Source organism: Leptonotus elevatus, chromosome 5, assembly GCF_054856555.1.
Source record: "Leptonotus elevatus isolate MCC_2025b chromosome 5, RoL_Lele_1.0, whole genome shotgun sequence".
Classification (NCBI taxonomy): Eukaryota; Metazoa; Chordata; class Actinopteri; order Syngnathiformes; family Syngnathidae; genus Leptonotus; species Leptonotus elevatus.
Genome location: NC_141243.1, coordinates 4,326,109 through 4,340,388, shown reverse-complemented (window position 1 = coordinate 4,340,388; position 14,280 = coordinate 4,326,109). Strand labels below are relative to the sequence as shown.

The 14,280-nt window shown below is 39.2% G+C and overlaps 1 protein-coding gene and 1 long non-coding RNA gene across 3 annotated transcripts in view; both read left to right on the top strand.

The window, feature by feature from the left end:
• The first annotated feature begins 248 nt into the window (after positions 1-248).
• On the top strand, positions 249-2,424 carry LOC147173414 (uncharacterized). The gene is made up of 2 exons (XM_086076605.1): positions 249-542; positions 904-2,424. The coding sequence occupies exons 1-2, from the start codon at positions 350-352 to the stop codon at positions 1,722-1,724; spliced, it is 1,014 nt and encodes a 337-aa protein (XP_085932731.1). The 5' UTR covers positions 249-349; the 3' UTR covers positions 1,725-2,424.
• A 2,120-nt stretch (positions 2,425-4,544) lies between these two features.
• LOC147173411 (uncharacterized) overlaps positions 4,545-14,280 on the top strand; it is a 117,305-nt gene continuing 107,569 nt past the window's right edge. For both annotated transcript variants that reach the window (XR_015094877.1, XR_015094876.1), the window contains exon 1: positions 4,545-4,657. This is a non-coding gene — a long non-coding RNA (uncharacterized LOC147173411). The remainder of the gene's footprint in view (positions 4,658-14,280) is intronic.

The following is a 14,280-nucleotide window of genomic DNA, read 5'->3' as shown; positions in this document are numbered from 1 at the left end:
TTGAGAATAACATTTTCTTCCTGTCGTGGTCGGAAGGTAAACAGCGTCACACATGTCGGAAGTACTCCTGTGACGCCAGGTGTTTAATTTCGAGACAATTGTATATTTTAGATGGGGGCTGGGGGTCGTATATCATTGAAACTATAGTCATATTTTTTTCAAATTAAAGTCTTAATCTTACGAGAGTACGTGCACATATTAAAATAAAACAAAAAGCGGAATCACCTAGTGCCCCACGTGCACCATCGGAACTGAGCGGTGTAACATCTACCGGAAGTTAAACAAACCGAAGCGAAACCTATCAATCTCAATTCCTCATTCCTTGGGCTAAACAACAGTTCCGTTTGCCATGTCGGTGACGCAATCGACCACGTCCAAATTCCATCACTTTAGGACGTTCGTCAACGAGCGACTGACTGCCGCCGCTGAAGAAATATTTGGTGTTTTTGAGAAAACCATCGTCGCCTACGAAGAAGAGATGGACCGTCAGCGCAGGCTTCTTGACGTCATTTGCAAACCCGCTGGACATTCACAGAGGACAGGTTGAATAATTCATTCATTTAGATTATTTGCTAAACCCTAAATTGTAAGAACACTGCAGGCGTGAGGCTAGGCAGTTACGTGGCACAAGAAGAGACGCTCAGTCACTTGCTATTCTAGAACCATATTACATTTATGAGAGAGATGTGTTTATCATACAAATATTTGCTGTAATAATGACTTTGCCACTGTTTAGCTTACATTAGGGATCATAGGTGGAACATTTAAATGTGTGTATAATATCGAGGTAGGTCACTGCTGTATGAAATTGAGCTTTTGAGTCAACTCACAATTTTAATTCTAATCATTTCTTATAGATGTTGTTGTTGTTATTACTAACAAGACATTGGTCTGTTTCATCAGAGTCCCCAGAGGGAGGATTGTGTACCCAGGAGAGCATCGGCATTGTGGCGCAGGAGCAGCAAGCGCCTTTGCGCATTAAAGTGAAACAAGAGGAGCATTTCTCCAATTGTGCAGTCTGGCCGCTGGTTTTGAACTGTGACCAGAATGAAAGCAAAGCGGCCAAAGACGCCACCGATGCTGCGGAAAACGGCGACTTTGACACATCAGAACCGAGCAGCGATAATCAAATGGTCTTCCGTGACTATTATCCAGAAAATAACCAAGATTACCTAAGTGACAACATGGCTTCCACGTCCGCTCGGAGTATTAAAACAGAACATCACGATCAGGAGGACGGGGCGTACAACCTGGAGAACACCATCAACTCTCAGGTGCAACTTTTTGAGCAGCCTTTCCACGGAAGTGTCTTCCACTCCGACTCGGACGTGTACGCGCAAGCCAAGCCTTTCGTTTGTAACGTCTGCGGAAAGGGATTCGGCTTCAAGCGTTATCTGGCGCAGCACATGATCACCCACTCGGCGGAGAAGCCGTACTCTTGCAGCAGGTGTCGTAAGACCTTCCGACGCATGCAAGGGTTGCAGATACACATGCGGTGTCACACGGGTGAGAAACCCTATTTTTGCAAAACCTGCGGGAAGAGATTCTGCCAGAGCTCTTCGCTAAGGGTTCATCTGAGAGTCCACACGGGGGAGAAGCCGTACTCGTGCACCACGTGCGGGGCGGGATTCAGTAGCCTGCCGGTGCTGAGAAACCACATCATGAGGGTCCACGAAGGCAACATGCTGTACGTTGCCTCATCTGGCGAGAGGAACGTCTTCTAACCCATATGAACATTTAGCGTTTGACTCTACTGTATTTGTATTGTAAAAGTAACTTGTTCCTGTACAAAAGACATTTGTAGTTGCAGTTGTAGAGGTAAATTTGGTGCAGAACTAACTTGTAGTTTTAGAAAAAGAAATGTTGCAGTTTCAGCAAATGAAACTTGTAGCAAAAAAAACTTTTGTATAAAATACATTTTCAGTTGTAGCTAAAACAACTTGTAGCAAAATTAACGTGCAATGAAGCAATGAGATGGAGCTTCGACAAGCCATATCCACCTCAAACGAGCTCTTTTGATTGGCCGAAATGGTCCTGTGTTTTACCCAGTGCCCGCCCCTAACCTGTACAAGTACTGAAGGTTTTATAGTTAACAAAAGTAATTACAACGATTTCATTAACGAAATAAAAGTGCACATGAAATTCAGGAAATGAAAATTAACTAAAACTACAGCACGTCTTTGAATTGTAAAACTCACTATAATTGTAGTGAAAATAGTTGTTTGAGAATTGTAGTTTATTATATTATTCAATATTGGTTTTTTAAATCTTGCTGTCAACAAATACTCAATATATAAAAAAAATAATAACACTAATACCTGAAATTATTAAAATGATTACATAAAATAAGCTTTTTCTTTGGGAAAAAAAGAAAGAAAACTAATAAAAACCAACACACTTGCTTGAAAAAACTAATTAAAACTACTGAATTAAAAAAAAAAATCAAAAGGAAATAATAGCTATAATGGAAAACCCAAAACTATTATAACCCTTGTGCACCTGTGACTCCTAGCTGAGACTTTTACAAGCTACTGTTTCTACAACTACACATTTATTCTACAAGTTGCTTTTGAACCAAATTTACCTCCATATGTTTTATATCAAGTAATCTCCAGTTACAGACCCATAACTTGAATTCAGAGATTTGTTTCTACGTACCAGTAGCAGTTTTTTCCTTCTATTTAGGCCTTCAATCACAAGTCGTCAAAAAAGAGTCTGCCATATGTTCTATGTGCCCCTACGAGTCTAAACGCCATATTCTGATGAATATTGTGTTTGTAAAATAAAAATTAAGCAGAAAAATGTACCCGCTTTTATCCATCGCAGTGGGCTGCCATTTTGCCCCGCATTGCCACCTGCAGTCAACTGAAATTGACGTCAAAATGCCGTTTGGCTCACATTGTGGACGTCACGTGACCAAACCCAGAAAACGGGTCTGAACTGCTAGTTTTTTTGGGGTTTGTTTTTTAGGACAGCATGGCGTAGTAATGTTTCGGGGTTCGAAAATCTCACCCTCGGCCTTCTTATGTGGAGAATGCATTCGATGTCTTTATTCTCTTCACCTTCCTTCCACATTCCAAAAACATTTATGTGAGATTCATAAATGACTCAAAATCGGGTGTCAATGATTGCTCTCAGGAGGCCAGGTATAAATTTGTAATCGCTTGGGGAAGTCATTACTGTGTCTTATTGTCATTTGTGTAAAGAGGAACGGATTTATTGATGATTAGGAAGTGAAGGCCGGAGACAAAAGTGCAACACTAACAATGGTACAAGGATGACTTTTTCTCCAAAAACACTAATAATGGCATTTGTATTGCTTTGCCTCTACCTGTTTAAATGTCAATGAAAGTTGTTTTTGTAACCTTTCCTCCTCTGCTGCATGTGTTGTCATTTCAAATGAATGAACAAATTTGAGCTTCTCGCAAAAGCAGTTCACGATCGAGCCACGGTGGACGCGAGACAAACTGAGCTGCACTCTTTGTTTGTGGACTGTGCTTGTTTCTAAAGTGTAAGACAGTTACACATGTTGTCCCCTAAATAAGTTATGAACTGGGAAATGTTATGATCTAGTATAACCCTGTTATATTACACAATTGCCCCTTCAAATTTTATGATGGATATTTGGCTAAAATAAGCTACAGTTCCCCTGTGACCCTAATGAGGACAAACGCCATCAGAAATGAATGGATGGATTTATTTATTTTCATCATTGAGACAAGATTTTGAGCGCATTTTCACCAGCTGAGATAAGCTACATCTCTGTAAATAGTAGAACGGTGAAAATATTCAACGTTGTGAAGAAACTACAGTTGTTTATGATTCTTTTGGTTCATGCATCTGTAAAAGTATTTATTTTCTGTTCTAATAAACTACCTCAGTGATTTTTGTTTTTTGAACCTTTCTGATATTAGGTTGCAAGTCACCACACTACTAAGCTTCTGCATCTGCTATGGAATTCAGGAATGAAATTAGTGGCTGTTTAAATAATTAAATAATAATAATATATGTAAATGATGTAGACATGCAACAGAGGTTGAGAAGCGTGAGGATGATTTATAACTCATTACAATTAAGTCAATATTTATCAAGAAAGATTACATCAGATTAAATGTCGCCATCTAGTGGACATTTTCCTAAGGTTTTATGAAATTGCCCCCCACCCCCCCAAATAAAACTCTTCCCGTGTCAGGTATATTTGAATAAAACAACATTCCCTATGGAGTTGATGCCACGGACTTCCGGGTTTTACCCAACAGCGCAGTTTCCAGCCACTGCTGGCCGCGTTCCAACACTCGCACCCCCACCCCTGCGCCCCCCAACCGCACGCTCCCGCTCATCGGGAATCGAGGGGCACAAAGGTGGAAGCGCAAGTACTGGGACGCGGCTCACACGTCGCGAACCGGAAACGGAAACAAAGTCTCCGTGGCATATAGTCCATTCTGTTTTACCTGCCTGCCAAACGGTGGCTACTATTTAGACACGTGATTAAACCTCAAGCTGTAATTGGTCCAGACTGCTTGTATAGTAAGTAAGTATAACATTCCACAGTTAGCACGTTTAAGTGCTCACCACCTAAAGATTGAGGATGAATTTATGGCACAATGAAACCATCGATTAATGACGTCATGTGTGAGGTGCTCTATTTAGCTGTAAGGTAAGAAATGAGAAACTATGATAGTAATGTGTTTGTGTTGGCAGCCATGTTGTCTGCTTGACCACGTGCATGTGCTCAGCTCACGTTCCTCGCTGTTTTAATTAACTACTACTACTATTTTGGCTATCTTGTTTTAATAGTTGCCATTTAATTTAGTGGGCCAGACATATGTTGTTTGATTGATTGAACTGAATTTAGGTCATTTTGCCACAACAACAGTTACACAATTTAATGCAGTGTACTCAAAGTTTCAGTGACAAAACATTTCTGTATGGTTTGTTTCGTTTTAAACTGCGCTTGTTTTAATTATTGCCATCCTAATTTTTAAATCAGAAGCGGGGACCTCACCAGGAAATCCTCTGACCCGAGTGCCCCCCGCTGGGCGTGTGAGAGTTGCATAGATGCATACTTTAGACCACGATAATAGATCACGGCAATAAAGATGTTGGAATTTAGAAGTAGCGCAGTTCATTATGCGAGTTTAAGGGTGCACAGTGACACCGCTGACATGAATATCTGAGGTTGTGATCCCCAGCAGGTCAGGGGCCCATGGGGCCCCTTTTCTTGCTCTGATCCGCACTGTGCTTGTTAACGCGTTTTGGCATTAAGACTGTCAACAATTATGTGTTTACAAGTTGAAGATGTGCATCTCTTGACGAAAGTATAATGTATAGTGACCAAGTGACATGTCAATGTCATGCAAATCAAACTATGTACATTTTATTATTTACCATCTGTCAAATTTGTTTGTCCGCATCAGCCTTGTTTTTGCTCTGCTCTACATTTCACATACGTCAATCTGAATAAAACATCTTCCAATGTTTCGTGAGGCAAAAAAATCCCCAAAAGGAGTCTGTTTATTTAATCGAAAAGATTGAACAAATTTGGGATCAAAGCCTTTCAAGGCCACATCTGAGAAAGCCATCCATCTTTTCACAAGTTTTCCCTGACGATTAGCGTTGGCTGGCAAACGCGCAAAAAAAATCACGACCATATCCGTCCCCGTCAACGCTCGACTCGTGCCCTCAAAGTATGCCGCTTGGTCAACCCTGTCATTTCTAAACGGTAAAGTCACTGCAGTCAGCCAGTCGACGGCCAGGGGGCGAGGAAGCAAATCACCAGAAAGGTATTTAACTTTTCTAAAGGGACATGGTGTTTGAAAACCACACGATTCATAAAAGCTGGCGTACGTAATTATGCTTTTATAGCTGTATAAACTCTAATGCTGCCTTGTAATTTGATGGTTGCAAACATAGCAATTTGCAGACCCCAATTTTGATTTGGCTTTCTTTTATTTCCCTATTTGTTTAAGGCGGTATATTCGCGTCCCAACCCAGAGATTGTACGTTTACAGTTGCTTCCTCTAACATGCTTTAGGTTTGTTACTGAAAGAATGAAATGGTGCATACATGTCATACAATGGAACATTCAAAGTGGAGCAAATCCGACATCTTTGTTTCTTAGATTTCTGTATTAAATAATTTATTAAAATACATACATTTTATGTATATATATATATATATATATATATATGAGAGAGAGAGATATTAATTACAACAAGCCAATTAACAAATGTAATGATGTGAATGAATGAAAAAATAACATGCCTATTAACTCATTCACTGCCATAAATTCATGAAAAAAAAAGATTATTAAAAATAAGGGGTGATAGGCGATTAAAAGTTTTAATCGCATGACTTCACTAGTTAACTCACAATTAATCACAAATTTTACGTCTGTTCTAAATGTACAATAAAAAAATTCTAGGTTTTCATACTCTTGTTAATAAGTGGAAAAAAAATGTTGAACTAATAGAAATAGTTCAAATTAATTTTGATGTTTATAGCCGTCAATGGCAGTGAATAAAAAAAAGGATTGTAAAAAATTTGGGGCGTCAGGCGATGAACATTTTTAATCGTAATTAATCGCATGACTTTACTAGTTAACTCACGATTAATCAAAAAATTTATATCTGTTCGAATTTGTACAATTAAAAAAATCTAGGTGTGGAAAAAAAAGTTAAACTTATAGAAATAGTTCAAATGAATTTTTGACGTTTATAGCCGTCAATGGAAGTGAATGAGTTAATGATCCATTATAGGAAAAAGCTGTAAAATTAATGCCATTACTTTCTGAGTACAGTAAGAATCCAAACAGCCACAAAAGTGTTTACTTCAAGGTCATCTCTTAAAAAATTTACAGTTGAAAAGATGAGTTTAGTGGGCGAAGCTGATCAAGGTTAGACGGGCTGTATAACTTAATGACTCTTCCAGCTCCCAGGACGGACAAAGATGGATGTTCTCCTCTCAGTAGTGCAGTTTGAGCGCAAGCAGCGAAAATGTGGCAATAATTTAGTTGGCCTGCAGTGAGAATATGTCTCGCGGAGGTAATGGTGCCCTTAAAGCTGCTCTGGCTGCAGCGGGGAGGAAGCATTCATCAGCCTGCTGTTAATGTGAAATATTGACCACCTAACCAAGAAGAAGAAAGAAAAGGCTCCGTTTATGGTTTTAAAAATCTTACTTTGCAGGGTGAAAATAAAAAGTGATGGAGCATTTCCTCCCTTTTATTTCTCTTAAAAGAAATACACCACTGTATTGCAGATTACGACTTCTCTTTTTCCCACGAATATCATTTCTTGCAAAATTGATGCACCATTAGTTTTGTTGTTTACTAGAATAACCACGTAGAACTGGAATTCATAGAGCTCATTCAGTAGAAGTGTACAAGTGAAAAAACAAAACACTGTGCGGGATGGATTTTTGAAGTATTTTTCTGTTTTGTTTTGTTTAGTTTTTGCCTAAATTACTCACCATTACACCAATATTCCAACTGTATATATACAGTGGTGCCTTGAGATTTGGCATTTGCTATTCGACATGACCATCATTAAAAATACATGGTTAAAAACATACAGTATCATGAATAGCAGGAATAACGGCCTGCTCTGTTCTTTAATCCTCCCCACATATTATTATTATCGTTATTGTAGCACGTAGTTTGCCAATGTGTATTTTTATTTACTTGCAATTGAAATAGCCTATATTTGTTTTGTAAATGATTCATTTTGGTATTGTGTTTTAGTTTTACATGCTGAAGTGTTTTGTGTACTACTGCGCATGTCATGAGCGCAAGAGAAAGAGAGAGAGAGAGAAAGAGAGAGGTGTAACCGAGCGAGCCTCGTTCGATTTGTAGCCCGCCTTTTTACCCAGCCTGCGGAAACAACAACAACATATTAGGGTTACATTATTATTATTAACAGGAATCATTCGATTATTCATTTAATTAGTTTTATTATCTTTTTTAAATTCATTGGTTTCTTTAAAATCATTAAAAAAAAAGTTAATGGTGTAATTAAAACTAAATTTGACATCTTGTTTTTCACATATTGTGGACGTTGATGAGTAAGTACCTAACTTGGCCAGCAGGGGGCGCTAGTTATCTTAAATGGTACTAATCTCCGTTTTCGAAGGCATTGTGACCTTTAAATTTGATTCAATTCACATTTCAATCATATTGCACCTTAAAGAGAAAGAAAACAAGGAAAGCTGATGACAGCTGACTAAATAATAGCTACAAAGGTGCCGAAAAGATCTTTAACTACAAAAACATTTTCAAAGGTACCCCCCCCCCCCCCCAGCCCCCCCTTGTGGTGAATTCATACTACTTAGTTGTAGCTGGCCTCTCCCCAGCGCAGAATGTAAAAGCAGCTGTGAGGAAGATGAGCTCGTCAATCTTCCTCAGCCAGCGATGGTGTTGGCTCACTGACCCAGTAACACCACTTCAAAAGAGGCCCCCACCTTCCAGAACCCCCCACCCCCTGTCTTGAAATCAACTTTAGTAAGGTGATTTCAGCTGGGCCAAATCCACATGTGCTCTGAAAAGAAAAAAAGGGTTTGTTTTTGCATTTAACACATTTGCTACAAATCACATCAGCTTTACACTGCCTGTCGTCATGTTTACCACATCTCTAATTGCTGGCCAATTATGTACTGTATATATTCTAGTAGTCTACATGAACCCTATTTCCAATTCATGAAACCCCGATCCAATTCAATAACCAGACTGAGTCTGCTTCGCTGCGCCACTTTCTTCCCTCTCCAACTTTTATTCAGTTGTCTTTCCGTGTCACAGACTAAGCAAACAGAGTCGTGTGCGCGAGCAAGCAGCCTCTTAACTTCACATTCTTGGGGGGGGGGGGGTAGATGGGGAGGGAAGGGGAGAGAGAGAACGAGAAAGGGAGGGGGGTGAGAGAGAGAGAGAGAGCGACAGACAGATGTGCTTTTATAAATTCAAATTTCTTTTCCAACAATGTTAAAATAAATCTGACAACACAAATGTTCCTAAAAACAAATTTTTATATTTGTATCATACCATTACATATTACGACTTAAATGTACTCAGTGATTCTTTGGCATACCACTAGATGGAGCCCATGTTCCACTATTGGTGCTACAGCAGTTTGAGAATCACTGCACTAGACAGCATTAAATATTTTATTCAAATTGTCTGTGGAGATGATGAACAAATGAAGCAATTGTATGTGGTACTTATCAACAGAGGTGGCAAATCCAGGTCCAGAAAGTAAAAAAACCCTGCCACAGTTTTGCTTTAGCCCCAGGTGCTAGCTAGCGAGCTCCCTAGCTAGCTCCCCGGGTGCTCTGTTACCTGCTAGTGAGCTAGCTAACTAGCTAGCTAGCACAAGGGGCTAAAGCCAAACTGTGGCAGGGTTTTTACTTTCTGGACCTGGATTTGCCGCCTCTGCTTAGCAAAAGCTAATAGTGCTAGCTAGCAAAACACCAATGCAGTTGTCACTCCCATTTTGTTTCAAATTGTTGTCCGGTTGATTATTATTATTATTATTATTATTATTATTAACTAGTTAAGAATAATTAATTTTTGCCTTGACTTGGAAGCAAGAAATTTGACATGCGAGCGTTGTACAGTGGCAAAAAGTCAGTTTAGTTTAATGCTAACAAACAAATGAAACTAGCATCAAGTCGCCATGTTGTAACCGGCGAGGGGGTCAAGTGCATGATGATCGAGCAAATGGCGTGCGAAAAGCGTGTGTGAAAATAGGAAGCGAGGAGAAAGTCAAGTGACGTGCTTGGGCCGATCCCACGGCGGACACCCTCAGGAAGCCGCCATTTTGCAGCCCCCGCCTCCCTTGCCATCGTCTTCTTTTGCCTCCGCCCCCTCGACCCCTGCGCTCCCTCACCTTGCAGCCGTGAACCGTCAGACACCCGCATATCTCTATCCACATTCCTCCCCCACTGCCGTCTCCATTTCTTTTCCAGTTGTCTCCTCGTAGTTTGAAATCAGGATGTCTCATAAGTGTGTGTGTGTGTGTGCGTGTGTGTGTACATCTGGCCTACATGAGGCGTGCAAAGACAACAGACAAGTAATGGGAGAAGTGTGTAGGCGTGTGGGGGTCGTGCACATGAATGTGCACGTGCGCAGACGACAAAGGCAGCTGGATGTCTTCGTCAGCTAAATCCCATCTGAACGGATTTTCATATGAACTTTTGCTTCTCACCCACAAAAACCACAAGCGTCTCCAAGCCGTCTGAAAAAGGCTGCTGAAATCTGTCATAACGTACCAATAACTCTGACATAAGAATTAGGATAGAATTGTATTTGATAGATGGTTGGGTACATTATTATATACTAGGGCCCGGCCAATTCATTGATTAATATTAGCTCCTTCAAAATCTTGCCTATGTCTTCTTGTTTTAAAAAAATCTAATAAATATATATATATATATATTTTTATTTTTTTACATACAAGCACAAAGTAAAAAAAATAAGTTTACTCCAATAGTTTCCCATTTAGTGAAAGGGGGATATCGGCTCCAAACACCGGTTATCAGCCTCCTATCGGCCCTGAAAAAAAAAAAACATTGGCCTGTCCATAAAACAATAAATGAAAAACAGGAAGTACATCGCTCATATTTTGCCACGCAATTTTCTGTTTATTTGTGCAATTTTTTAAACTTTCTTTTGGGGTGTCGATTCGGCAATATATCGTGATATTACAGCGCGCAGTTCGCGAATCGATTCGATATGCTGCCGAATCGATTTTTAAACATACATTTTTTTATGGGAATATTAAACAAAATGTCTTACTTAGGGTTAGAATTCACACATTAAGCATGGAAGAATGTTATATTAAAGGAAAATTAAGCTTAATATTTTATTTCAGTGCTGTTCAAACATGAAACAGACTGCAACCTGTTTGTTAAATGCAGTGGCTCAATTATAAGCCTGAATTTTCAGATAAATAAATTTTCATACAAATCGTACAGTGTACATGTTTACTGATTAGTATTTTCTAAATCTGAGTAAAAAAAAAAAATCGCAATAATCAATTTATAGATTTGTATCGGGATTAATCGGTATCAAATTGAATCGTGACCTATGTGATTAGCATGAATTACTTCTGACCAACCTTTGCATATAAGGAAGTAATTCAATTCTAAAGGTGGCTTAAAGGTTGCATCAAATTTTCAAAGTTTTGAATCAGAACATTTCCTTCAAGTACCTGCTGAGATAGGAAAAGAAAGCTAAGTTCCTATATAAAGAACAAATTGTCATTTGTTTGGTGTGGAATGGCGGCTGAATGGAAGAGAAAAATGGAAATCTGCGAATCGAGACTCAATTCTTCCGCCCCATTTCTCCATTTTCTAATCCTGCTTACTGTATTTGCATTAGTGTTGCGGGTGAGCCGACGCCTGCCTCAGCAGACTTTTGGAAAACTGGCGGAGTGCACTCCAGTCGCTTGCTCACCAGCCAATCACATGGCACACATTGAAAAACAAGCATTCACTTAGCATTCACAGTCATACTAGACTGGTTATCAAAATGAAAGATAGTTGCAAACATCTTCTTGTACTTTGGAAAACAATGACGTTGACCGAATGTATATCATCAAACCCTCTCATGTGATTACTTAATTGTTTAGTTGTTTTGGTTGGTTCATTGTGGAAGTGTATTGCATTCACAAGGAGAAAAAAAACTCCTGTTTTTCCGACAAATTTTTGGGGGGACCGTTGTTTTTTGTGTGTAATTAAAATAATAATAATCTGATTTTCAATTTTTTTTCTGTTTTACTGACACCCCCCCCCCCCCCCCCCCCCCGTCATTAAAATATTTAAAAAAAACAGGGAAAAATATATATTTAAAAATTTTCTGAAAAACAAAGCATCACTTTCTGTTTTTCTGAGTAATTTTTTAATTGTAATTTAATTTAATTTCGGGGTTTTTTTACCTCTGAACTCCAAGTGACTTGTTGCAGACTCACTAATGACGGACACTTTCCCGCATACCTCCAACGCCCCTTCAACTATATGACTTACTGGCTCAGTTAAGGTAAGGCATGTACCGTAATTAGTAACACACACAGTATTGATAATGTTTTATGCATTTTTTTTTTTTTACTGTGTACTATCATTCTAATGTAAGCTAGGTTTATCGTTTTATGTAGTGCATTGCATGAGGTAAAGTGTCCGCTATTTGCTAGTCTGCAACAAGTCACTTGGAGTTCAGAGGTTAAAAAAAATTACTCCGAAAAATAAATGCTGGTGCTCTGTTTTTCAGAATATTTTTTTCCTGTTTAAAACAATAAATACAATTTACAGTAATTCCCCCCCTGTTTTAAAAAAATATTTTTTATGACAAAAATAAATATAAATAAATAAATAAAATCAATAATTATGTTCTGTCTTTTTTTAAATCCCCCCCCCCCCCCCCGTTTTTCTAAATATTTTTTTCAGTTTTTCTGAGTAATTTTTCAACCTTTTTTTTTGAATATTTTTTAATAATAAAAAGAAATAAAATCAGTAATTATTTTCAGTTTTTTTTAAATAACCAACCCACCGGTTTCCTGAATATTTTTTGTTTATGACAGAAAGAATTTTTTTTAAGTTAAACAAAAAAGATATTCAGAAAAACAGAAAAAAATTACGCAAAAAACAGTTTTTCTCCCAAGTGAATGCAATACGATTCCGTAGTTCATAAACAGTAATTTGGAGGAAAAAAAAGTTTTATAATACACTTTAATCGATAGAATAATCACTTCCATAAAAATTCAATAGTGATAGCCCATTTGGAACCCCCCCAAACTCTGAAGCTAACCAATTAGCTCACTGCGCCGCTTGACCTGTTGTGCTGAAAACAATTCGCCCTACCTGTCCCTTGCCGCTGCGCAACCTAACCTGGAAATGGATGTCGCTACCGTCGTTGTTAACTAAGTACCCTGAGAGACGGCACATCACCATCTTGATATTTATGTGATCATAGTCTTGACATCTCCTTGACTTGTGAGCTGACGCATCTGTCACACCATATTACTTCTCCATGCACGGCAACCTTCCTGGGCCATGTGCTTTTAATGAATGCTGGCTTTGTGGCTCACTGCAGACACATGCCAGGTTCTGCCAAGCGTACGCAGCCTGCTGGCGACAGTCGGAGTGCACCGAGAGTCACACGACGACGTCGAGCTAACATGCTAAAACGTGTAGCATCTGTCCAACTCTCATTTGAAAGTGTGAACAGACGACGGTTGCTTCAGTTCTTCTCGGAGGCGTTTTGGCGGTTTATAGTTTGCCTGAGGTTTCCTCCTCATTACCTTTTGCTTGCACCTTGCAAGCCGCAAAACACTAAGTGACTTGGATGTGACAAATTGAGGGGTTTTGGCAGTCGGCCGGTGGTAAAACATGCCTGTTTACATGGGAGGATCCCGCAGAACCACATGACGTGCCGCTGGCAGCCAATAAAAGGCCAGCGCGGGGAGGGTAAGAAGGGAGGTGCGCGGAGGAAGGCCGAGAGTAGGAGACAGGAAATGGCGAGGAATTCACAGACTTTGCGGGCGAGGCTTGTTCAAAATGAATTACTCAAATACGGTAAAATTTATGATAATAATTTGGCTTGTGGATTCCTTTTTAGTGCATTCATGAGTAAATGTAGAACCCTCAAATTATGATGGGGAAAAAACCCTACGAACGCCAGTATCATCATACTTCAACATTTTATGGATTTTCACTACCCCATTAAATCACCAAAGGACTCATCAGTCAGTGCTGGGCCTCATGTTAAAGGGAGTGGGGATGGGCCGAGACCAAACTTTTTAAGACTCTCTGACAGAAATGTCTAAGAGGGGAAACACTATCCTGTACTTGTCATTGTGATTCCAGAATATTCTATCATTTAGAGGGTGGAGAGCACAAGGATGTGGGCACAGAATGCAATGACAGAGCAGACAAAAGATGTCTGTTTTTTTAGTTTTTTTTTTACAGTGGAAACGTTGACCTTTTCTTTAGTGCCTTGATTAAAAGTAAAAGCGTATACGGTAGGGGGTGTGCCCAAAAAAAATGATTCTAATAAGAATCGCGATTCTCATTCAGTACAATTTTAGAATACATTTTAAATGTTCCAAAATCAATTGTATTAAATTATTTTATACTGTTTTGCCGTTGTGTGTGCCTTTATTGGGAGCCCTGTTCATGTTGTACACGATTTGGCCACTTAGGGGCAGTGTGGCGTTCTGATACACAGTTAATTTGCAGCCACATTAGAGAGTAAAAGGAAAGTCATAATCAAGTTACGCCAATGAAAGTTTTTTTGCAGCG